The sequence below is a fragment of the Akebia trifoliata genome, chromosome 1 (assembly GCF_017979445.1).
Source record: "Akebia trifoliata isolate Shusen 1 chromosome 1, ASM1797944v1, whole genome shotgun sequence".
Classification (NCBI taxonomy): Eukaryota; Viridiplantae; Streptophyta; class Magnoliopsida; order Ranunculales; family Lardizabalaceae; genus Akebia; species Akebia trifoliata.
Window position 1 is genome coordinate 23,249,047 of NC_141375.1, and position 25,396 is coordinate 23,274,442.

Here is a 25,396-nt window from a genome sequence, read left to right on the forward strand (position 1 = left end):
TAAGCCATCACTTTGAAACTTCAAGGGAGACATCTCAAATACCATTCACCAAAACGTGGATGTGTATGTCTATCTTGATCACAACACAAGTGATGGTATCAGCACAGACAATTGGTTGTTTTAGTGAATTTAAAGACCAAGAGTTCTCTCTTACTATAATATCTCCAGGCCCAAACATCAGTTGAAAAGAATCAAATTCAAAGCCTAACAATCAATCAAAAAGAATAGTAATAGTTGATACTGATGCCACGTGCACACACCCACACAATATACCAGCATTCGAAGAATTTTACAATACAAACTACATATAAACCAACTACTCAATTGCTGCCTTTGAAGATCAGATCACATAGGGAAAAGAAAGAAAGAAAAAAAAAAGGATAAGGATTAATCAGAACACTGACAACCTAACCCTATTCCTCTGACTAAGCTAAAGTAACCAAAAGCAAGCGAATAAAGCAGAAAAGAAATCATATATGACGTAAAGAATTACAGATCAGCTCGAAAAGAATTACCGGCCACTTTGGGCGTTGCCGAGATATGAGACAAGTGCATAGATTCATATTCATCTTTCGGAATACTTCATAGTCAACCAAGAGGATCACTCACTGATGCTGAAGTCGGAACACTCTCCCACTGAACATCTACCATCTGAGCAGCAACCTCTGATGCTGGTGCAGGACTACTTACTGCTGGTGCAGGAACGCTTTCTGGAGGGGCAACAGATTCGTTCACCGACGATGAAAGTGGAGCGGTTTCGGGTGATGCAATTGGATCACTAACGGGCGATGAAAGCGAAGCACTCGCTTGTGGAGCTGCCGAAGAAGGTGCCTCTAATAGTAATGGCTTGCTTGGCTGCTGTTGGGATCCTTGTATTGCAGGAGTTGGCTTCTTCTGAATGGTAATTGCAGCAGAGAGAGACACCATTCCTGGAGGAAGAATTTCAATTGGTGGTTTCTTCCCAGCTTCAGCTAAAGTTGTAAATTTAGGTTCCTCAAGGGAAGCCAGAAAAGCAGATGCGGCATCTGTTTTTGTTGATGGGGTATGATCGAGTTCCTTCTGTAGGATTTTGTTCCAAGCCTGAACCAAGTTCTTCAATGTTGGTCTCCCATGAGCCTGGAAAATTTGAGGGTGGTGGTTAGAGCACTACTGAATTGAAGGTACAAAAAAAAAAATTAGTTGATTAAAAAAAGAGCTATACATGTGCATGGAGCACAGCCTCTGCCAGCATCCCTGTGTCCTGCCATGCCTTCTCCATTAGTGCATTGTCTCCCAAAACGGCGGCAGAAAATGCTGCTTCGCGACCTTGGCCCACTGTGATCAGATTATTTACCAAGCCCTGGAAGATGTACAATTTGTTGTTAAAAATCATATTTGCTTGTTTATTGCAATTTAGGGTAGTTTCAGATCCGTAGTAATATATTAAATAAGTACCTCTGTTACAAAAAGGGAGAATGGTAACATAAATTATGCCCTGCATGCTACTTGGAAATTAGGAAAAAAAATTGCAAAGATTTTTTTTGTGGGATCGGTCATGTTGCTAAGATATTAAGCAACATATCCGCCAACTTATCTCTTGATTCCAATCTTCTCAGTAGCAAAGTGATTATATGCAAGACAAACTAGGCAACAAGTTTTGATGAGGGGTGCAACATGATCCAGTAAAACTGAGAATCGAACCAAGCCAATAGCTTTGGGGTGGTCTGGTTCGGTTTGGAACAAGTTATGGTTCGGTTCCGGGTTACGAAAATGGAGAACCAATCAATTTGGTTTGGTTCTTGGATCAAGCTTGTATAGAACCGAACCAAACCAAGAACCCCTATGCAATAAATAAATATATATGTATATAATAATTATTATGAATTATTTAGGAGTTAGGACATATATTAGTGATTTTTATGGATAAATTTTTTTTGATAAGTGTAATATATTGGATAAATTAGTGATTATTGTATGAAATTTTATGGTTATTATACGTTTGTTTTTTCATTAAAAAATATTACTTGCAATTTATAGAATATTGGAAATCCGTAGAACCGAACCGAACCAAACCGTCTTTAGTTCGGTTTGGGTTGGTTTGGTTCCAATGGAATTTGGTTCGGTTCTGGTTCTTATTTAGTGGAACCGTCCTATGTTGGTTCGGTTCCAATTTGACCTCAAACCGAACGAAATCGAACCAAGTTGCACCCCTAGTTTTGACCAGAAATGCAATGTAAAATGACAAAACAATCGTTGCTACATACACTCAACCGTGTCAGCTCTCCATGATTTGCAAGACGTAGAGCTAGTCCTCTTAACTCATGACCCTGTAAAGCTCCCTTCACAGAACCTGCAGCAGCTAACCTCTTGAGAGCCTCACGGGCAATATCAGCTTGTCCAGTAGCATCTGCAGCATCAATAAGATCCAAAAACTCCTTTGCGAATTTCACAATTCCCTGGACAGCATCCAAAAGATTTTCGGGTCCAGCTGTTAAATTCAGAATTTCAGTTACAGCAAGTCCTACGTTTTCTTGTCCAGTTTCCCTGCTATTGCTCATGGTCAGAAGGCATTGAAGAGCTCTTTTCAAATCATTACTCTGCATGGCCAGATGAAACTCCAACCTGAGAAGCATATATAAACCAAAGATCAATCACTCTTGAATTAACAAGACACAGGCACGGGTTTAGACAAAATTGAATGGTGGAACAACATTCTTTCAGCCGACCCCAAATTTTTGGCACAAGGCATTGAGGATGATGGAGATTCAAAGATATGTGAAAAACCATTATCATACCATTTTCACATTACAACGGTTTACAATCCTCGTTGCAGATTAAAATCAATGCATAAAAACTAGTGATAATGATCCTGAAATTGTCATTATTTGATACCTCTTAGATATTCCAGGTAAGTGAAGGGCTTCAGTTGCATAACCCATCCCGAGCATGAACTGGGCCAAATCATCATGGTGTTCTCTACCAAGCCTACTTGCCCTGCATAATAAAATCTTGGTGTACAGATAACATGCGCAGAATAAACCTAACAGAACAATGAGGGAACATTATTGGTATACCATTTCACTGCACTAACAGCATCTCCATATGCAGCAAGACATCGGCAACGAATACCAGGATGGCTAAGGGTTAAGGCGTGCGCACACATGTACCTGAGGCAGCAAATGCAAGCATCAGGTTTGTTCCAGTAGTCAAAGCTATATGACAATATTTTGTAAGAAAAGTATGTGTACCAAATGCTGCCCAATATTAACAGAATAAAAAAAAAGAGCTTCGACTGCCACACCAACTTTTGCTAACACTACCTCAGATGTGTGCTAATTCTTTGATGATTTAGATATGAATTGAGGTGGCGTTAGCAAAAGTTGGCATGGCAATAGAATCTCTCTAAAAAAATAAAGAGACATTTCTTCCAAAAAGGACTTTGCACAATTTTTCTAGGGTTAGGTAAGCCATTGCAGAACAAAATGTTATATGGGGATTACCTTTGTAGGAGGAAGATTGTAATCACGAGTATATAAGTCAATGTGATTGTTAATTTTATTAATTAGAATCAGTAACTGTTTAGTGTTGTGTTATCCACCTGTTCCCGGGTGTCGCGTACTGTGCCCCAATTCGACCCGTGACCCTCTTATATTCATAGTTGTGCCATTCCCGGTCAGATCGGTCTTTTGGAGTAAATGGTTGTCAACATGGTATTAGAGTGCTAGGTTTGTTTAGGTCACGGGTTCGAGTCCCCTCGAAGGAATTTTCCACCCTTACACCAGGGGGAGTGTTGAGTGTTGTGTTATCCGCCTCCATTCCTGGGTGTCACGTGCTCACGTACTATGGCCCAGTTCAACCCGTGACCATCTTATATTTATAGTTGCGCCCTTCCCCATCAGATCAGTCTTTTGGGGTAAATGGTTGTCAACAGTAACAACATTCTAAAATAAGGGAGACTTCCCACCAAATCATAAACATTGCATGGTACAACTGCACATTCTAGATCTCGAGTCTTTTTGTATGCTGGATATTGTCGTTTTGTTTAAGTGTGTCTCTCTCAGTCCCCTCTATATCTTTTCTGGTTTATTTGTTAAAATCCTGTGGTGAATTGTTTTCTATTGCAGATCATCTCATGCCATGGTTTGAACATCAAGATTAAAATTCTTTGTGATGATAATTCTCCACATACTTTGTTGTGATAACTTTTTTCCACAAGCTCCTCCTTTCCTCCCCAAAATGCCACAGCCACTTACCCAACAAAGCTTTAATGGTCCTCTTCAAACCTCCAATTCCCAAGCCACCACTCTTCAATGGGGAGCAAATAATTCTCCACTTCACCAAATGAAATTTCTTGTTCCCATCGTTGTCATTCCATAAAAAATCTTTGATCAACTTCTCTATTTTAGTCTCTACCACCTTCAGTACTGAGAATAAAGAAAGGAAGTAAATTGGAATGCTTGCAAGTGTACTCTTGATCAATGTTAACTTCCCTCCTTTTAAAAGATACCTTGACTTCCACGAACTTAGCTTCTTTCCTAGCCTTTCAATCACTTGATCCCAAATCCTTACACTGCTATAAGGAGTCCCTAAAGGAAGACTTAAATATGAAGAAAGAAGTGAATCAAAGTGACACCCAAAATGGCCGCTAAAGTTGGGAGCTCGGTCGTCAAACCCACCCCAAACTTCTTGTTTTTTTGCAGGTTGATGTGCAGCCCCAAAATTGCCTCAAAACAACATAGCAAAGCTTGCAAATACCTCACTTGATCCCTTGCAGATATTCTCACTAAAGGAGTCAACAACACACAACTTCATGATTCTTGAACAAGTTGAAAATGGTTGATATTTATGCTCCAACTTGAGGGGAGTGTTGTATGGGTAAAATAGTCTTTCTACTATCATGTACCTATAAGTCTTTTACTTTATCCCCTTGGGGTACTTCCATCACTCCAGATGTTTATTAGTATAAATAAAATTTCTAGAAGACATGAAGTCATTCTTTCATGTTCTCCATTCTTCTTTGATATTTCTCTCTTTTCTCTCATTCTATTCTAGCCAAATCTTTAGGAAGTGCACTTCTACTAAAACTCGGTACACAATGTTGAAAACTTCATTTGAAGTGCCAACTTAGCTAAGTGGTAAGACGTGTGGAGTGTTGTTCCCACATCCTAGGTTCAAACTCCCTTGAACCCAACTTCATATGCTAACCACTCACCCTATACCTATCAAAAAATAAAATAAAAAAAATGGTGAAAACTTCATCAGTCCCTCACAATGTCAAAGAATTCGACCTCTAGTCCATGTGCTTTCGTCCGGCTTCCTTTTGATCATAAGTTCATTGTACATACGATAGGATTAATTATTGGATGACATCATCGACCTGCTTGACTTTATTATTGACCCATTCTATGTTCTAGTGCTTAGTTGGAGTTACCACTCTTAATTTTTGTTGAGGTGCTATTGGATTTAATCAGTCAGTAACAATAAACGTCATGACTTCTTTTCCTATCCTGATTAATAAATCACCGGATATGTTTTCTATGACGATTTATGCACCTAGAGATTTTTCTTTTTGGTAAAGAATCAAAATAGATTAAGAAGCAAAAGGAAAATAATACAAATTTAGCAATAAGACCAACCTAAGAGAAAAGATAACAAACTAAGAGCAAACAGAATGCCACATTGAAACCTCAAAAATAGAATGGGGGAAAATTTGAAATACAGAACGTGGGAAGATTTATAAACTTGCCAAGTCACCGTAAAATGATTGGATAGAGAGCACCCATCATGATTAATTGACAAAAAAACCTCTATCCTTGTTTTTTAAGGAAATGAAGATGTAAAAAATAACAGTCAGTGATCCAGCTGAAGTTCCAACTCCCAATCATTGAGGTTCCGTTTGAACCCAAACTTCCAAGAGGTTGCCTCAGCCAAGCCTGATATAAAGTCGGCTATCATATATTCTTTTGATCTAAGGGCATACATGAGGGGAAATTCACACTCCAAAGAAGACGAACCACACAACTGATCCTCTAGGAAGGAACTCTTTTGCCTCTTCCCACCATGAAATTTGTTCTGCTTAATGATTCACTCAAATGAGAGGGCATGAGACTACCATTAGTAATATTCATACATGTAAAATACCTTTATTCATTGTGTCATCTAGTGTCCTACAAGGATAATTTTGGCATTTTTTTCATTGGACAACATGGTGCCAGTTTTGGCTTGTGAACATTACATGGAGAAAACAATGTAAAGATAGTGCATTATGTTTGTTAACTTGCTAGTTCCACACCACAAGATAAGCACCAATGAATATGGAAAAGCATGAGAACTGCATAATTAACAAAAGATCAATTCTAAATGTTGCTTTCTTGAAACATAGAACTAGATCAATTACCTGTCAATGAGCCAGAGTACTCCATCTCTGACACCTACCACAACAAGAGGTCCTACCGGTCGCTTTTGTTCTGCAGGAAAACGGGTCACAGCCACAGACACACCTCCGCCACCGACAGCTATTTCATTAACCTTTCTTTCTTCGAACTCTTTTGGCAGAACTGAATCCTCCCCGTCTACTTTAGATTGCCTAGGCAATGTTAAAAATGGTGGCACAGAAGGAGAATGCTGAAAGGAAGCTAATCGAACTACCTGAAAGAAATGGAATTTTTTTCTTACCCACAGTGCAAGAGCCAAAATCAACCTAGTTTTAAAGCACTATTATATGGACACATGCAGCAATGAGCGTCAGAAACATCTGGACAACACAAGTTTACTACCAGCGGCCAGGCCAGAAGAGGATCATGTTGGACAAGCCCACTGCCTTGTCCACAAAATGGAGACCATCTTCACAAAAAAATTACTACATTATCCACATTCCTAACCCCATGAAAAGTAGCTTTACTTTGAAACATGTCAACCTTTAATTTGGTAAGTAATTTTGGAGTGGCACAATTTTGGTGATGATTTCCCGGTGAGGCAGTGGAGTGGAATTTTCCAACCATGGGTGTGCATGTGCATGAGTGCCTTTAACTTCCTAAAGCTTTGGCTCTAAACTCAATAAGGGAATCATGTGTGTTCCTGAGTTCAAAATAAACTCTTTTGCTTGAAGTTGATTCAACAGTTAGATACTATAATATTCATCTAGTTTAATGCTAGATACTAAATATTTGTCTAGTTTTATGATAGACTGTTAAGCACCAAGGTTGTCATGTTGCCTATTAAAGACAAACAATTAGCACATTATGATCCAAGTGGTTTTGTATGTCAATGCTTGACTTCCACTGAAACAGGTTTGGGAAACCAAGTGACAAGGTTCCAGCTTTCATGGAAGAAAGTTTGATGCAAATCATTCCAAAAGAAATAGAATCTCTAGTTTCACTTTTTTTCTTTAGTTTCTGATTGAGTTTTACAAAGGTTTGGATTTTATAGCACTTTTTACAAACGTTGTAAGTTCTTTAGTCAAGATAAAAAAAATAGAATCAAATCAATTCAGCAATAATTTGAACTGCGGTTAGAAAGTGCTAGTATTTTTAGCAAATTAAGTGATCTTTTTTAAGGGTGTCTATATAAACAAAAGAATGTATCCCAAAAACGTCCGTAATCAATAAAATAAAATAACTAACTCGGTAGTGAAGCAAAACTAGATCTTCAGATCATTACCTGCAACATTGGGGGCCTCAATGAAATCCTCTCATGTGCAACATTTTGTGGACCATCAACAGTGATTAGTGCTAACTCTCCATGCTCAGCAACAGCTCTAGCCTGTGATGCTTTCAGTTTCATCTCTTCTTTTCTCTTTTTTGTTTCTAAATCGATAGGTGCAACTCCAGCATCCACAAAAACACACCTGGAAATTACATCCCAGTTAAGCCATGGAAGTGTAGTAACGACAAAGAAATATTGCTGATATAATTTTTAATAATAAAGTCAAAATAAAGAAAATAGAAAACATAATGAAGATATTTCAAACCCAGAAACGTTTTTTCAGCCTTTTCGCCAAGAAATAATTGTTGACCAGATTACAAGCTTCCACTGAAATAGATCCTATGTAGAGTACAATTATTCAGTTATATTTTTACGGTATGTAGATATTCAGAATCACTTCGAAGACTTCATATTTAGATGGGCATCATTACATGAGCTGTTGCTTGTACAATTTTTGGCTCTTTGGTTTCAGGGTTCCACTTCTCTTTTTATTTATTAACAAAGGCTTTTCTTTTCCTATTCCAAAAAAAAAGATATTCAGAATTACATCTATGAGTAATTATAATATATGTGGGTCTCGTTCAGCAGACAACGTTAGGGTGACAACACGGAACCAACTCCTTTGTCCTATATGGGTTAGAAGTTTCAGAATGGGCTGATTTTTTGTGAGGATGATCTCTATGATGAGGAGATCATCCTCAAAAAATTCAGCCCAATCTGAAACTTTTAACCCCATCAAAAGTGGTTTATAATTGTGGACCATTGATTTTTTACCGTTAATTTGTATCACTTTTGATGGGGTTAGAAGTTTCAGATTGGGCTGATTTTTGTGAGGATAATCTCCTCACCATAGGGATCATTTTCACACAAAAATCAGCCCAATCCAAAACTTTTATACCATATTTTGTCTCCCAACATTGTCTCCCTAACGTTGTATGCCGAACACTACCCTATATATATAAATTAAATAGAATTACATGACTAGCTGAGTTCATAAGTTCAGCATTTAGGAACATCAAAATTGAGATGGATTAAGACGAAGTCAAAAATACTGTGCAGAAAGATTAGCAGTGCTTTTTTTTTTTTTTTGTGTGTGTGTGCTTATTGTGGATATCCCCACCCTTCGGGTGAGACTTATCCCACGGTCACATGAACCACCCCCTCAGAAAGTCTTACATGCAACTGGTTGAGTCGAGGGTCAAACGGACCCTGGAGGGTGGTCCCAAGGAATTCATAGCTTTGTCGGGTTTCGAACACTTGACCTACCCTTCCTGAGGAGCTTATCAGGGCTCGGCTTGCCACTTGGCCAACCTCTTGGGGTTAAAAGAGTAGCAGTGTTGATATAACAGAAGCTACTTGGAAGTGTCAAACAAGAGAACAGAAAGTTTCCATGTGCTGGTGAAAAACCATATAAAATATCTAGCCTCATTCATATTCCCAAAAAATTAAAGCTTAAAAGAAAAAAGATAAGAAGAAAAAATAAACTCTAGGGAAATAAAAAACTAAGAAGAGGGGTCACTATATCTCACTCAATGGAAGTAGGCGTAACCACAAACAGCTGTCTTCGATGCCAAACGGCGCCAGTAGCACATGGAATCGCAACATCCCCTAGGTATCTATATTGAGGACGTAGAGAAGATATGACGATGTATTGGGGGTAGGCAAAAGCACAATACTCAACTGTCTGGTCCCATGCAGCCCATTCTGGCTGGGAAAGAAGACCACCCACAGGTTGACAAGTTTCCCAACTGCAAGATTGTAACTTCAATTAAACAGAAAGCTTACCAAATACTCAGGGAAGAGGCATAAAAAAGAAAAAAAGGATGGATAATGCAAGATTTAGCACTAGTTCCAAAAATAAACAGTTAAGACAAATATTCAATAAAACTAAATAATGAAGAAACAATAAACGCAACAGTTGAATACTACTTTGCTGTATTTAAAATGTTTGCATGCCAAAACCTGTAACATAATCTTGAGATAAATGAAGAAGGCATTTAAAAAAAAAAAAAAAAATAGAACTCCATTCACACCTATAAAGCTGAAAGTTTTGTGGTGCTGCTTCAGCAGCCGAAGATTTGTTAGAAGCAAAAGGATCATCGGATGCAGTGAAGGAAGAAAGACCACCATAGCCAAATCCTGATAATGGCATTGTTGAAATAGTTGTTGCAGCAACAGGGCTAATCCTCCGTGATGTTCGATATGCAACGCCAAGCAGTGCACCACCATGCAAACCAATAACCTACAAGTAATAAATTGAAGAATTCATAAATTTTATAAAAAATATATATATAAAAAAATAAAATAAAAAATAGAAAAGACAAGGACCGAGATATAATACAATCAAATCCATAAGTACAATAAATTGCTTAAAGATTAATGCCATGGATTTCTTTCAATCGGTAAAGCACTTACGCTATTGAAGGTATATGTTCCATCATATTTGTAAGACTAGGTAAGAAAAATTAGAAATGAGTATATTAGAGGGAATTTAGGTATAATCCCAAATAGGAGGATAAAATAAATGAAAGTTGGTTCAGATGGTTTGGTCACATATAAAGATCAATAAAAGTACATGTAAGGAGTTATTTGTTACAAGTTGAAAGCTTTAAGAGAGCGAGAGAAAGGCCGGAAATTACATGTTTTGAAAAGAACAAAGCATGGATGTCCAAGAAACAAATGATGCAATGTGATTTCACTTTGGAAAAAAGGAGAAAAAAATACAAGCTTCATTCATCAATGATCTAGAGAGCAACATTACTTGATTCAATGCCACATATCCAAGGAATATAGACCATCCAAACATAAGGCCAGGATGGACTTAATTGGAAGAGTTGTCGGAAAATATTTTCCATCGAATTCCTACCTACTATTGATTTGTACAGCTGTACCTAAAAGAATAAAGAACCCATAGCATGAATACTATAATATAAAATTACGGTTAAAAGAATTCATACTGGCTCATTGCGGCCTTCAATTGACCTCATTAAAATATTCGACGTCCCATCCTCCAGTATGATTCGTACTTGAACAGTTGCTGCAGAAGCTGCACTAACAGCAGCTGCAGTTGCTGCTTGTGCTGCCGCGGCAGCAGCTTCTTTTGCTTTTCTTGATGAGCCCGCTTTAGGGATTACTGGCATTCTTGAAGGTAATGCAGATTCCAGCAAAGCAAATCTGTCCCTACATGTATCCCAAGCCAAAAGCCTTCCACTCCCTGAGTCAACAACTGACCAATCATTGACCTTGTAAATCGAAAAGTAAGAGATATCAGGCCACACAATCGCAAGATACCTGCAATAAAATCAAATGGTGAAGGAGAATATCATAGAAAAAAACAACCTTTTTTGACTAATGCAGGTATTCAATGAACCAAGATAATTTCATGAGAAACAATTCTATGGAGTCTGACTCCCTTTGCAATTTGTTAGTCCATCTCAAGGGAAAGGAATATTCGCATATTTGAAGGAAAGGGATGCATCCTTCAGGGGAGAACATTAGCATTTTAGGCTTTTTGTTCTATTGGTAAGAGGCCTTCAAGGATTTTAAGGGCCCTTTTTTTTTAGGATTTCATGTTCGGGTGGGACACCATAAACAAAAGGCTTTGTAAAGGAGTTGTCTAAAGTCACCAGCTAGTTTTTCTTTTTCTAGTTTCTTTCTTTTGCTGCTCTGGTTGTAGGTAGGCCTCTCGACCTCCTTTTCATTCTTCCTAACAAAATTTATATCCACAAAAAAATGAAAAAAGATCATTAGAAAAAAAGGGCTAGAAATAAACAAAGTCTTCTACAATATAACATAGTACTTCACCAAATAAGGCCATTCTAAGAAATGTCAATAACAAAGCACAATAGGAATTCCAAACAAAACCTTTTTACATAGGAGAGTACAGTATGCATATACATGCCAAGAGACAGACTTAAAATCTCTGTTATGTGCATGTATAGGAAGATGCTTCTAATTTACATAAGAATAAAAACAATTGAAAACTACACAAAACGTTATTGGTAGATGCCATTCACAAGTTTATATAAGAAGAGGGCTGGATCATTACTAGAACTGGCTGCTAATAGTAGATGTATAATAATAGCTTTGACTCTCTTTTTAGGGGGAAAGCCTCATTCCTTTAGCTGCTAATAGTAGATTAAGGACTTCTGCTTTTAGTCCTTCAGTAATGAAACATTGGGTTATGTTATTCGGTAACTCCCTCGTATGTTCTCTCCTCTACTAGCTTTTGGGGACTTCGGGGGAGAACTATGAGTTTGTTTTCTCATTCCCAAAAAACTAGTATCATTAATAAATAATTTTCAATATCTAAAAAAATCGGTATGCAGGTGTAAAAAATAGAACAAGTCATCCATTCTAATCTAATCTAAAGTAGTCCACTACTTCGATCTCCCCGGGTTCCCGCTAAACCTCCATGCCTCGCCAAACTCCGTGTCATTCGGAGTCCCCATCTTCCTCCGTAGTTCACTAGGGTTTGAGACAAAATTCTAAAAGCTATATCAGAAAGCCTAAGTCAGCGATCACTTGGACAACTCAAGTTATAGCAATGTTTCATCTTCGTTCTCCACCAACACATCTAAAGATCTTATATTACCAAATACAACACACACCAGACCTTGAAAGGATGATTATTCCCCCAGAAATAAAGAGGATAAACTTGTATAGACCAAAAACTTCTCTTTCACTGTGAGTCTGGTCCCCCACCCCTATTCCCAATTTGTAGAATTGAAGCCTCCCTCCCAAATCTAATGCCTTAATTAGTGCAATTAATATCCGATCGATCGGGACAAGCAGATTGATCGCTATGTAACATTGATCAATCAGATATCTCATTTTGATCAATTGGTTATGAATTCCGATCTATCGGCCAATATATTCTTAATTGGATTTTTTGTTTTATTTAGTTGTCTTCGTTCCTTTGGGCTCACATCGGTTGTAATTAGGGTTTCTAATTCATTCAATACAAAAATAATGTGAAAAGAGGCTATACCAAGTAAATTCATCTCCTTTTCCACCTTCTATCTTTCATCTTCTTCCTCTCAATCTTCTTCTTCTCTTTTCTAGTTCTACTAATTACAACCTAAGAATTCAACATGGTATCAAATTGTGTTGTATGTTTGTCAAGGGAATATAGAGTAAGTCGTCAAACCCTAGATCCACCACATAGATATAAAAGATCTCGTGGATGTTACAAACTAGTCCTGCAGAAGTCATCAAACCTTAGATCTATCCAGGGTTTTATTCTTTCTTTCTTTCATTTTTTTCCTTTCTCTCAGATATGAATTCCGTTGTTTGAGAGATGGCTTCCTCACAGGGAGTGATATCCAGTGATTCTCCTCCTTTAGATCCACTATTAGAGATAAGTTCATTGTCGCATAGCACTGACACAGACTATAACTCAAGTGGGCAAATGGAAGACTTCTGTTGAGATGTATATTGGAGAACAGGATTATGATGACTACCTACTAGACAGCCTTTTTTTCTTTATCGGAACCTCACTAGACAGCTCATCATACCACCTATGATGAATAAATCCTGCAAAAAGTGGCATAAGGAGAACCTTACAGGGAGTGTCACCTTTTTTCCATCTCACTGTGTTGCAGGATTTGGAGACGAGATAGACGACTGGTAGTGATCGTGAGGACGGTGGCTTGTACCTCCTTGATAGCTCTTCAACTTCATCTACTCATCAACCTCATACTAGTAGTAGTCGACTCAATAAAGACCAGTTATTGCTTTGACATAACTGGCTAAGTCGTGATAATGTTTGTTTGAAGCGATTGCTTCCTGTTTTTTGTTTATTATACCACCTATGATGAATAAATCCTACAAAAAGTGGCAGAAGGAGAACCTTACAGGTAGTGTCACATTTTTTCCATCTCACAGTGCTACAGGATTTGGAGATGGGATGGATGAGTGGCAGTGGTCGTGAGGACCCTGGCTTGTACCTCCTCAACAGCTCTTCAACTTCATCTACTCATCAATCTCATATTAGTAGTAGTCGAATCAATAAAGACCAGTTATTGCTTTGACATAAACGGCTAAGTCGTGTTCTAATGTTTTTTAGAAGCGATTGCTTCCTGTTTTTCGTTTATTTCAGTTGATGACTTTCATCGTGAAAGTTGTGAATTTGCTAAAGATTATCATACTCTTTTCCAATTAGTGAGAATACAAGCCAAGTTCCTTTTCACCTTATCCATTTCGATGTTTGGGGACCATCCCCAATTACCTCTCTGTTTGGTCTTTGCTAGATTGTGACATTTGTTGATGATTACAATGGATACACTTGGGTATCTCTTATGCAGACCAAAGATTAAGTATTTTCCATCTTTAAGATTTTTCATAAAATGGTGTGTACCCAATTTGATATAAAAGTTAAAAATCCACCGCTTAGATAATGGGGAGAATATCTAGATGGTGGTCTGTGATCATATTTTCTTAAGCATGAGATTGTCAATCAAACTTCCTATGCTACCCCTCAAGAAAATCGTCACCTTCTTGGGTTGAGTGTGCACTTCGCTTTAGCATGCAGGTTCCTAAAATGTTTTGGTGTGAGTCTGTCTTGCTTGAATCCTACCTTATTAATTGTTCCTTCTGTGCTTTGGTCATCCTACTTTTGTGGTGCAACCTAAAGTCTTTGGGTGTGTTTATTATTTACATATTCATGGTTGAATTAAATACTCATCCATCATATCATCCTTTGGTTAGCAAAAGAACCAACAGTGTTTCTATTGACACTAGAAAAGATTAAAAAAAAAAAATAGTTATTAGCAGGATAATCCAAGAAGTATTGAGAGGGCTTTATACTTCCAAGCTTTAGGGAATATCCTTATCTGATTGAGCTAAAGACTGAATTAAATTCCACAGTAACTTCAGACACGAGGCTAGAGGTTGGCAGATCTCGTGGTCCTTATTACAGAACTGCCTCGTGTGGTCTATAATCTTCTTCCACACTCTAAGAGGTGCAATTGCCTAGTGGACTCTGATAGAATGGCATGCATAGGAACCTTCAGTTCATAAGAATTTCTATTCCTTATTACTGTAAGCATATCAAAAAATTGCCTTGTGTGGTCTATAATCTTCTTCCACACTCCAAGAGGTGAAATTGCCGAGCAAACTCTGATAGAATGGCATGTATTGGAACCTTCAGCTCATTAGGATTTCTATTCCCAGTTACTGAAAGCATATAAAAAAAAATTATTTAAAAGAAAATATAAAATAAACCTACAACGCAATGCATTACAATGGTCAGCTTCAAGAGTTTCTCAAATTCCAGTTTCTAAGTAAGTTCCTCATTCAAGTTGATTTTCAGCCATTCTAGGTTGCATGATCTGCACCAACCAATCCAAGGACCCTTCACAGAAAACAGCTATTCAAGTTAGCAGGCCATGCATCTGACCTTTGCACTGGTAGGGGTTAAATCAGTGAACGTAGAAAATGGGTTTGAGGAAAGGGAGGGGGAGAGAGATGGATGATGATCAGTGCCTGATGTATGATCCTAACATTATATATAAATGATGGAAACAGCATAAAGTCACTGAAAAATAATAATAAAAAATAAAATAATCTAATGGGAATGAAAACAAAGCAGTTGTGACGTACTTTCCCGAACTGCTTACAGAAAGAACTGAATATGAATCCTGTGGCACAGGTGTACTAATGTGCTTCTTCATCTGCTTGACATGTAACTGTTCCAATGATTCTGACCTGGACCGTCCTGTTTCAGATAAGGAGCCAGTATTTCCAAGGGATGGATTCGCTGTGTTTGACAACTGAAAATTCAGTACCTTCAGTTCCCTTTGAACCACATATACAGCAGAGTGTTCCCTGCTGCCCGGAGGCGTTGGCAGAGGAGCCACAGCTGGAAGTGCCCTTGCATCAAACTCACTAAGAATAACACCAATATTGGTGCCAGTGGCAACAAGATGCGGCTGTAAAGGATGAGCAACCATGCAGAAAACCTACAATAATAATAAATAAATAAATTAAAAATTATCTTCAGAACTAAGGAGCTCTGCAAAAACCTGAAAAGGTTAAATTTTTTGCAAAGTCATCATTAGGCAAAACAGCATAACAAACTGATGCAAAAAAAAAGTAAATGATGTAAATCAGGGGAAAATGGCAAGTATGAACTTAAAATAGGATTGCTGATTGTACAGAAGTAACAGAACAACAGAAGAATCAAGTTCTTTCGCACCGAGATGCCGATTAGGAGTGCAGGACTCACCACAACCGGTAACCAACCTTGAGAACCTTCTAATCCTTGCTGGAAACTGTAGAACAGCAGTTGGGAGATGAAGGAAAAAAACAAGACTTTGCATGCAAATCACAGCTGCAAAGTGATCGGAGGTCCGAGCATCGATGAATAACCCTTCCAATTTTCAAGCCCTACCTGGGATCTTCTTTATCTCTCCAGAAAACAAAAGATCCCTCGCATAAAGGCTTTCATCCTTTAAATATGCTTTGGAAAACCCATTTGCAAGAAACCCCAAAATTTCTAAAGCACCCCCAAACATCCTAAAACTAGTAATATGACCCTCACTCATAACAAATAACCAAAAAAGACCCCTACTAAGTAAGACCATAGACAAAATGATCACTCCTAATTTTTGTTGCATGTGCCGGGCTAATGAGGAGACTATACTGATCACTGGTTGTTTCATTGTCCTTTTGCCTCCAAATTGTGGTCCCACATTTTATGCTTGTTCAATCTGGAGAGGGTTTTTCCTTGTTCTTCGATTTCTGTCTTTTGGTGCTTCAGTCATAACGTATTCACTGGTAGGGAAATGACTCTTTGGACTTCTGATTCCTTTTGCCATTTCCTGGAGCATTTGGAAGGAGAGAAATAGGAAAATTTTCCTGGATTCAGAGAGTAACTTCAACGAGATGTTTTGATGGTGTTGGGTTTTCTTAACTATTGTGCAAGTTGGATGTAGCTTTTAAAGGGGTTCTCGTTGAGGAGTTTTTCTTCAAGTGGGACTCTTTGTGTTATTTGTAGTTTTTTCTTTCTTTTTTTTTTTCGCTTTCGTGTTTCTTTGTATCTGTGGTTGGTCATCTCGACCACCCTTTTAGTAAATATAATGTTTGCCTATCAAAATAAAATAGAACTTCCCAAAAAGACTCAAAACTAACTAGACACAAAAAACACCCAAATGCATAAGAAAGTTGGACCGCCCAAGTGGGCTTTCAGCCCAACAAGTTTTTTTTTGTCCATCAGTATATATATACATATATATATTTAGAGAGAGCGAGAGAGAGAGGAGGTAAATGTTTCTCATGTTGAAGCGCGGGGCACATCACTGGGGTGAGTTGGACGAAGAAAAATTGTGTCAAGAGATTCCCTTGAGGCACAAATCACAAAAATAGGGAAATAAAGAAAGTACATATTATAGATCAGTGTATTAGTTGTAATCGTCTTTGCCTAACATAAATGTATACTATAATAATAATAAATAAATAAAAACTATAATCGATAGGTTGAGATGAGCTAGACAGAAGCCGGATTGCTTCATGCACATCATCCCAAATCACATTATCAGAGTCTGATTTACAAACCACAGCACAAGACCACCTACCAAACATTTCCATCAAATGTCGCCAATCCCTGTTCTTATGAAGAGAACCCTCTATGTTACTATAATTCACTAAAAAAAACCTTTGTAGACTATCAGAACCCTTCCCCCAAGGACAAGTTTGCTCCTGATCCTTCTAGACTGGTTTCTTTTACAAGCCTCTAGAAGTACCTCAGCAAAGCAAGCAAACTCATCATTAACCAATACAACTAACAAATCGGCCTCTCTATCTCTCTAAAAAATCTGAAAGCCCCTACTATTTTTCAACCAAACTTTCCTTACCTCAAACACCATCAGATCAACCTGTGCAAACCCTATTAACCTGTTACCTCAAACACCGTAAAGATGGGTTACCATTACTATGCCTCTAAGTAATCTTAAAATCTTCCAATGATCCATCTAGGAAGACTAGAGAATCATCAGTGAACCGAAGATGGCTTGTCAATAAGCCACTTTCTTTCACCACAATGCCCGATAGAGACTCAATGGATACAGCCTTAGATGCTAACCGATGCAAGGCTTTTATTACTATGACAAAAAAACATGGGGATAAGGATCTCCTTCTCTCAAACCTCTATAGCTCTTGAAATAGCCTGTTGAGCTACCATTGATGAAGATCCAAAAGAAGGCCAATGACACACTTCATAACCCACCATATCCATTTCTCTCCGAATCATATGTGACCTAGCATATATCTTAGGAGGAATAAGATTGGAAGATGACTCTATTGAATGAACTCAATTTCTAAATCTAACGTCTATAGCTCTTGAAGTAGCCTGTTGAGCTACCATTGATGAAGATCCCGAAAAAGGCCAATGACAAACTTCATAACCCACCACATCCATTTCTCTCCAAATCATATGTGACCTAGCATATATCTTAGGAGGAATAAGATTGGAAGATGACTCTATTGAATGAACTCAATTTCTACATCTAGCAACTGTGTTTATCTTATAGAACAATTCATCACCAAAAATGGGAAGAATCAGCTGATCATGTTCATACATTGCCACTTTGCACACCAGATTTGGAAACATTTTTTGGGTTTGTTTGGGTTGGAAGGTTGTTTTCCTTCTACAGTTCATGAGCTTTTTGTGAATTGGTTGCAGTTGGGGAAATTCCTTCTCAAAGACTAACAGAATTTCATGGGGTTTGAGTCCATTTGCCATTTGTTGGAACCTGTCGAAGGAAAGGAATGGGCACATCTTTGAAGGAAAGGAACGGCCCGTGTCCGAAGTTGTGCTGTCTTTGTTGGCTCTTTTGTTTTTTTGGTGTAAGCTTTACAAAGTTTTTAAGGGTATCTTCTTTGAAGACTTTCTTTTTAGATGGAAAAGGGTTGGTAATCTTAGTGAGGAGTAGGCTTTTGTGGCAGGGTTGATTTGTCGTTGCAGCTGGTCTTGTTGTCTTTGTTCTTGTTGGGATGGTCATCTCGACCCCTCCTTCCTTATTTTTATTTTAATAAACATCTTTACTCATCAAAAAAAAAATTCATCACCAAAAATGACAAGTAATAAGTGGTGATAATTATATTTGTCAATTTGGAAGCATGACCTACAACAGCGTAAGCTTTTGTTATTATCATTTGATTGGTTGCTAATTTCCTGCAGTGTATGCTCGGAGGAATGAATCTGCCTAGCTAGAATAGTTCATCTATCAAGTGAAACCTTGAATGGGCCATTTCCAGCTCCTAGTGTGTGTGTGTGTGTGTGTGTGTGTGTGTGTGTGTAGGCTCATGAGTTCAGAATAGGTGCTGAATCTATTCAGATTTTGCAAGACTTGAATCTCAATGTCCTATAAATTATAATAAAAATTCAAAAATGCGGGTATTTCTTTGTCTTCCTTTTCAAGGGGTAAATTACAAGAAAATTGGAAGGAAAAAAATCAGATAAAATCAAAAACCAAATAACTATGATCCTTTTATTCTTGTCAAATGTTCACAAGTAGAAAGAACTTGACTCTTTTCAACTAAATTAAAAATAAAAGATACATATAAGATAGATATTCCATGTTATGTGAGAATTTGAAGTCTTCGTTTTCTCTAAAAATATCTTGAATTTGAGAAAAGATCATATCATTTCAAAATATTACCGATATTTTTAGAAAGATTATCCTTGTCTCTGTTTATGCCTCGGGTTGGAACAAATTACTATAATTCGTCCCCGCCTACGGATCAGTCGACATTTTTCACAAATTTTACGAACGGAGGCCCTTATTTTCATATTTGTCATTCCTTATCTTAATTCCGAATCTACTCCTTGGAAGAAAATAAGTCTCTTGAGATTTTGAACCTCGAATTGTATCCCTACGAAAGAAATGTTGAAAAAAAAAGCCACCTAATCGTTCGAATCTTTGTTGCGGAGTCTATAAATTATACGGCCCCTGGTTGAATCATAACGACTTACTTCAATTTTTACTCTATCCCCCGGTAGTATCCGTATAAAACTGCGTCGGATCTTTCCTGAAACATAACCTAGAATCAGATCTTCATTATCTAAACGAACCCGGAACATACCATTTGGAAGTGATTCAGTAATTAAACCTTCATGAATCCATTTTTGTTCTTTCATTCCAGGTAACCCCCTTGAAATATCAACTAATGGAGGAGGCGTGATATTAGACAACCCGTCCTTCCTCTTTTTTTTTCACAAAACAAAAAATAGGAAGTTACGGATGCAATTCAGATACCAAAAAGATCACCATATATAACACAAAATTTCTCCCCCGATTCCTTCTAGTCGAGCTTCTCGGTCTGTCATTATACCTCGAGAAGTAGAAAGAATTACAATCCCCATTCCCCTGAGTGTCAAACCTCCCAATTCCATTTATATAGCCAATCAAAAAGAAAGGAAATGATAAAAGCATTTTTTTCTAATGTGCAATGAATCCAACATTGCTAAATCAGTATTTAGAATGCCACAAGCAAAAGATCAATAAATAAGAGAGTACCCTAAGTTTCTTGTTGGGTGCAAGTACTTGCGGTGGAACAAGCGAAGAAAGTTCACACAATGGCCTTGTCAGAGCTGAATAAGTTGGGTGTTCAATGGCCCTGCAAAAGTTTAATCCTCAAAATTAAGTAAAAGAAATGACGTAATCTTGAAAGGTTAAAAACTAAATTTGTATTTACAATTTAGGGATGATGGCAAATGTATGTATACCAAATATGAGAATCCTTGACACAAGTCAAAATATCAAGGTTGGGAGCTCGAGGGTGGCACCAAGAAGCTACACTATGGCAAGCCAATTTTGGCACAGGCTTAATACGCCTCAATTCCTTAAAAAAAAAAAAAAATTAAAGCATTAGAACATACAATAAAGCATCACAAATACAAGCTGCCAAAAGCATGTTCTTTTCAAAGAAACCAAATCTAGAATATTGAAAAGTTATTGTGGCACCTTAAAAGAGATGGTATCCCAAATAGCTAATGTCTTATCTGCACCAATTGTAATCAGCTGCGGTGCACCTCCCATAACTCTAGAAAGCTCAACCGCCACAACCCCACCATCATGGGCCTTGAAGTGTCACAGAAAGATATGTAAGGTTTTTGAAATTGAAAGTGATTACTAATTCATTAAAACAGAAACTACAAGACATAATTTATTCACCGAAGCAAATGAGAGTGTTCAAATTTCTACTTGCATTGTAAACACCCCCCCCCCCCCAACACACACACACACACAAAAATTTTAAAAATGAAAAGAAAAAAGAAAGAACAAATAACTTCTACTTGCCCCAAGAAATTAACTTTCTGGAGTTCCATTAGTTAGTGATAACGGCATAATTTTGAGCAAACAAACTCAATTCCAACCAGCTATAGTTGGGGAAGAAAATATGATTCTCATAAGAGAATTGAGGAATAAAGTGATATAATGCTAATCCTAAATTTAATTAATTGAAAACAAAAGGAAATCAAAGAAATGACTACCTTTAAGCTCAGCTTGGGTACAAGTTCACGTGAATCTTGACCATGGTCAGCACTCCAAAGTACAAGTAAACCATCATTAGCTCCAGAAACCAAAAGTGCCTGAAAGCACAAGCAGAAACATAATCAAGTGAAATTCGAAGTTTGAGAGAAGATATTGATTAGTTTTATTGTAAACGACCGAATCAAAACCTGTTTTAGTTAGAACAAGGGTAAAACAACCAACACAGTCGCTATAATTGCCATGCAATTGCAAATTCCTTTTTCATTGTTTTGATTATGCATCGTAAGTTCCGGTACTTGCCACATTGGCCAACATGCTCATACAGATCTATATCTGGAAAAAAAAATTTACACTAGCACCTCACAATCAACACACAAACTTTATTATCACTACATGCTTCTGCAAATGCCAGTTTCACTAATATGATTGAACATGACAAGATGGGGTGTTCACCTAATTGGTGAAGATGGCTTCAACATATTTGACACAATATATGAGCATTGACAACTTGATCCTTTGAACCAAATATGGTTGCACAAAGAAAAGTGATTCATTGATCATTTTCCAGAAGATAGGGCCAAGAACAATGGGAATGACAGACCAAGGTGTATGAACAGGAAGAGTATCACGTCGTCTCAATCATATAGGGCATATAAAAGAAGAGAATGTCAAAATTCTATGGTTGCTACAAGTACATGCTGGCTTTGAAACTATAGGAGAGGCATAATTCTGCCACGGTTCACAAAAGTGACATCAGCCTAGTTATCTCAAAAAGGTTTCCACAAGTTCTCCGATATGCATGGGTGAAATACCTTGAGATTAATTGAAAAGTTTTGAGAGTATACACAAATAAAACCCTAGGCAAGCTGCTGAACTGTGAGGAGTCATTTCAGAAGAAGAAGAAGTGGGCACTTTCTTTAAACCAGTCGCATCATGATACCTTTTATGCCATTCACTCTGCAAGCTAAAGTTGAATAGCAAAAGAGGATTCATGCTGCCAAACCCAATATTTAGGAATTGGAATAAGGCATGGATGATATGATGCTTATTATAAAATTTTTAAAAACTTGATTGACTTACCATGTCTACTTTTTATAAGGTCATACTAAATTATTGAAAAATAAGGGGATTGAGCAAGGGAGAGACTTGGGCTTCATTGAGCAGAGCTAATCACCATAGAAGTGGTATATTTAATGGGTAGGTAGTATCATGCCAAGGGAACTAACGAAAGGTAAAAGATCTCTAATGTTAGTTCCAAACGCAAACAAACTGAACAAAGTTGATGTAGAGGATGGGGCAGGGGCCAAAGTTGGAGGGAAGAAGATGTTAGGAGAATGTATGAAGCATAGTAGAGAAATGGGAAATTGGGTGTAAAGCTTTGGACTTGGGCCCAACAAGTATGCGAAATTTGCACAATTTGAGACTCAATAGAAAGTTATGCCCAAAGGCCTCTCCTTAGAGTATTTACTTGTTAGGTAGGATGTTGTGTGCAGTGTTGTCAAATGCGATCGCATATGCCATTTCCAAACTATTTTTCGCATATGCTACCATTGCATATACAAAAGTATGCTATCTGCACAATATGTGATGACATACTTTTGTATGTGATGGCATACTTTTTGGACACAGATTTCTTCTTTTTTTAGCATAAACTCATTTTTCTCTTATAAATATCCCACTTTTACCCCCATACTCCTTTTACAACATCCCTTCTACCTTCTAATCTTTCTTACCTCCAACTATTAAATCTCATTAAATTTTCTAATACATTCTCACATAATTATATATATTCTCTAATCTCTACTTTACACTATTACTCTCAAAGTTCAATTCTCAAATTATGTCACTCTCTCACTCTCAATACTCAAGAGAAAAAGAAGAGTACTCAACATTTTCTGCATTTTTTCCTCTTATACGATGTATGAAATGGCATATACGAACAGCATGCGCTGGTCACACATGGTCGCATATGCTATTTAACAACACTGGTTGTGTGTTAGAGAAGATAGTTTCTAACTTTATATTGTATCTTTTTTGAGACCATCTCGTCCTCCATCAATAAAAAGTTTATTAACATTAAAAATAAAAATAAAAAGACACACACCATCGGATGCCATGTGTATGTATAAAACATAAAATTTATGAACTCCCAAATAAACAAAATTGAAAAAAGATATTTTTCACCATTGGATTTAAATTTTAAATTTGGAAGTTCAGTGGCCATCCATTATCAAACTCAAGATCTGGCCCCAAAAAATGTATCTTTCGGATTTTTTTTCAAATCCAATCTAGACCACAAAATCAAGAGGGCTGAGGTGTCATTTGAATCAACATGGTAGTCCACATGGCCCAAATAAGGACCTCGGTCCAGGGTCTACATGCTCCTTCGGTCCATGCAATTACACTAAACAATTACCTCGCCAGAAGAAGTCATGAATGTCATCAAACAAGATATTGATCCCTTATGACCACCAGTGTACCTTCGGACTAGCTGCCAGAAAAAAAAAACAGAATACAATGAGCAACAACAATGAAAACGATAAGTCAAAATCAACAAAAACCCTCCCAAACCTTCCATGTTATCATCGAAAGAACTCTAATTACGCCATCAGAACCACCAAAAGCAACAAGTGGGCCATCACCAGCAGCAGATCTGGAAAGAAACTCCATACTGTAACAAAAACATGAAAAATGCTCAATGATAAATGTAAAAGCCTCTGAGAAACAACCCATCCAGATTCCAGAAATGCAAAGGATTTCATTTCCTAAATAAATTTAAAATACTTAATTCATGGGTTTAAACTAACAGCATCGAGGTTTGTCCCAGGCAGTTAAAAAAACGTGACTTCTCGACTGAGAGATCTCAAGAAAAACCTCCAATGTCTCGTTGTGGTTTCCTCCAGCGTGAGACGTCTTGCCCAATATATTTTTAGTAGAATTTACTCTAGTGAATTCTTAGCATATCAGTGTATATTGGTGTGCATCTGTATAAAACTAGTGTGAGTTTTTGTACAAATGGTCATAAAAGACATTTAATCATTTCGAACATCACTCAAGCTTAATTATACATCAAATGCATTATGTCAGGTTTGTCTCATGATGCTTCGGTTTGTCTCACCATTTCTTCATTATTTGTAAATGTTCCATTCTGTCTCTAGAGATGTTAAGACAAGATTTTATGCCTTAGCTCTATTTTAGATAAGCAATAATGCCATAATTAAACAGGTATCAGCAGTGATGTATGAACACGCAGAATATAAGATTAGAGTTAGGACTTGCCAGAGAAGAGACTTGTTGTCAAGGTCTTGCTTGGGTACATCACGGCCACGCATTGTCACCAAGTCCAAAAATATGGCTTTATTCTCGCAGCAAATGACAAGAAAATGTCTTCCTCTCGTGGATGGAGCAGGAGAACTAAAAGCCGAGGACTGCTGATTGACTGCAGAAGGAGCCTCTGCAGCTGCAGATCGGTTACGCCAAAGTTGCCAAAAGCGCACATCATCATCATAGAAGTTAACCTGCTTTACACTTCAAGGGGCCAGTGTGTTCCAGGTTCAGCAAGAAGTACCAAGGAAGCCAGGAAAACCTATACAAGAAAAAAGATGTAACAGCGAAGCCAGATTCATTACCTCCCTCCACGAATGGCCTCTGTGGGTTTCGCTTTAGGCTCTATCAACCACAAAAAGAAAAACATAAAATTAGGCAAGACATAGCTTTAATCTTATTAAATAAATACAGCAGCACAACACATGCCTAAAATGTGATAAAAGGACAGGAATGAGAGCCACTACTGTGGGACACGATGCTGACTAAGAGAAGCTACGAATTGCTAATTCTCCAACAATGAATAATTCAATCCAAATTGCAGATCTGTAATACGATATTATTCAGATATAAGTTGACAATGTGCTAGGATGAAAGTTACTATGTCGAAGCTTTTTTTTCTCATTTTTCAACAATGTTACAGAAAAGTCTTCACTGAATGACAAAATATTGCACAATGCAGTAAAAAATGACAGATAAATCTCATTGACGACAATACAACAGAAAGAGGTGTCACAATTTCTTTGGAATACGATATCTAAGTATAATCACTTCCTCAAGATATGCAATAGGCCCATAAAAGCAAAAAAGGCCACTAATATCTTTCCTCCTCCAACCAAGTAGCAAACACGGCCTTTTTGGGAGGGAACTTGGTATAAAATATCCTTGCGATA

At 37.5% G+C, this 25,396-nt stretch overlaps 1 protein-coding gene across 1 annotated transcript in view; it reads right to left on the minus strand.

Moving 5' to 3' along the window:
- Positions 1-211: 211 nt before the first annotated feature.
- Positions 212-25,396, minus strand: part of LOC147411055 (Transducin/WD40 repeat-like superfamily protein) — a 41,552-nt gene continuing 16,367 nt past the window's right edge. The window contains exons 3-21 of the mRNA XM_086444083.1: positions 24,809-24,848; positions 24,459-24,707; positions 23,751-23,850; positions 23,596-23,670; positions 21,179-21,277; positions 20,649-20,765; positions 20,411-20,526; positions 20,202-20,301; positions 15,286-15,644; positions 10,641-10,974; positions 9,717-9,925; positions 9,213-9,431; positions 7,639-7,825; positions 6,377-6,627; positions 3,054-3,146; positions 2,872-2,973; positions 2,244-2,601; positions 1,202-1,339; positions 212-1,116 (exon numbers count right to left, since the gene is read on the minus strand). Of these exons, the coding sequence (XP_086300209.1) occupies positions 589-1,116; positions 1,202-1,339; positions 2,244-2,601; positions 2,872-2,973; positions 3,054-3,146; positions 6,377-6,627; positions 7,639-7,825; positions 9,213-9,431; positions 9,717-9,925; positions 10,641-10,974; positions 15,286-15,644; positions 20,202-20,301; positions 20,411-20,526; positions 20,649-20,765; positions 21,179-21,277; positions 23,596-23,670; positions 23,751-23,850; positions 24,459-24,707; positions 24,809-24,848 (3,674 nt within the window). The 3' untranslated portion in view covers positions 212-588. The remainder of the gene's footprint in view (positions 1,117-1,201; positions 1,340-2,243; positions 2,602-2,871; positions 2,974-3,053; positions 3,147-6,376; positions 6,628-7,638; positions 7,826-9,212; positions 9,432-9,716; positions 9,926-10,640; positions 10,975-15,285; positions 15,645-20,201; positions 20,302-20,410; positions 20,527-20,648; positions 20,766-21,178; positions 21,278-23,595; positions 23,671-23,750; positions 23,851-24,458; positions 24,708-24,808; positions 24,849-25,396) is intronic.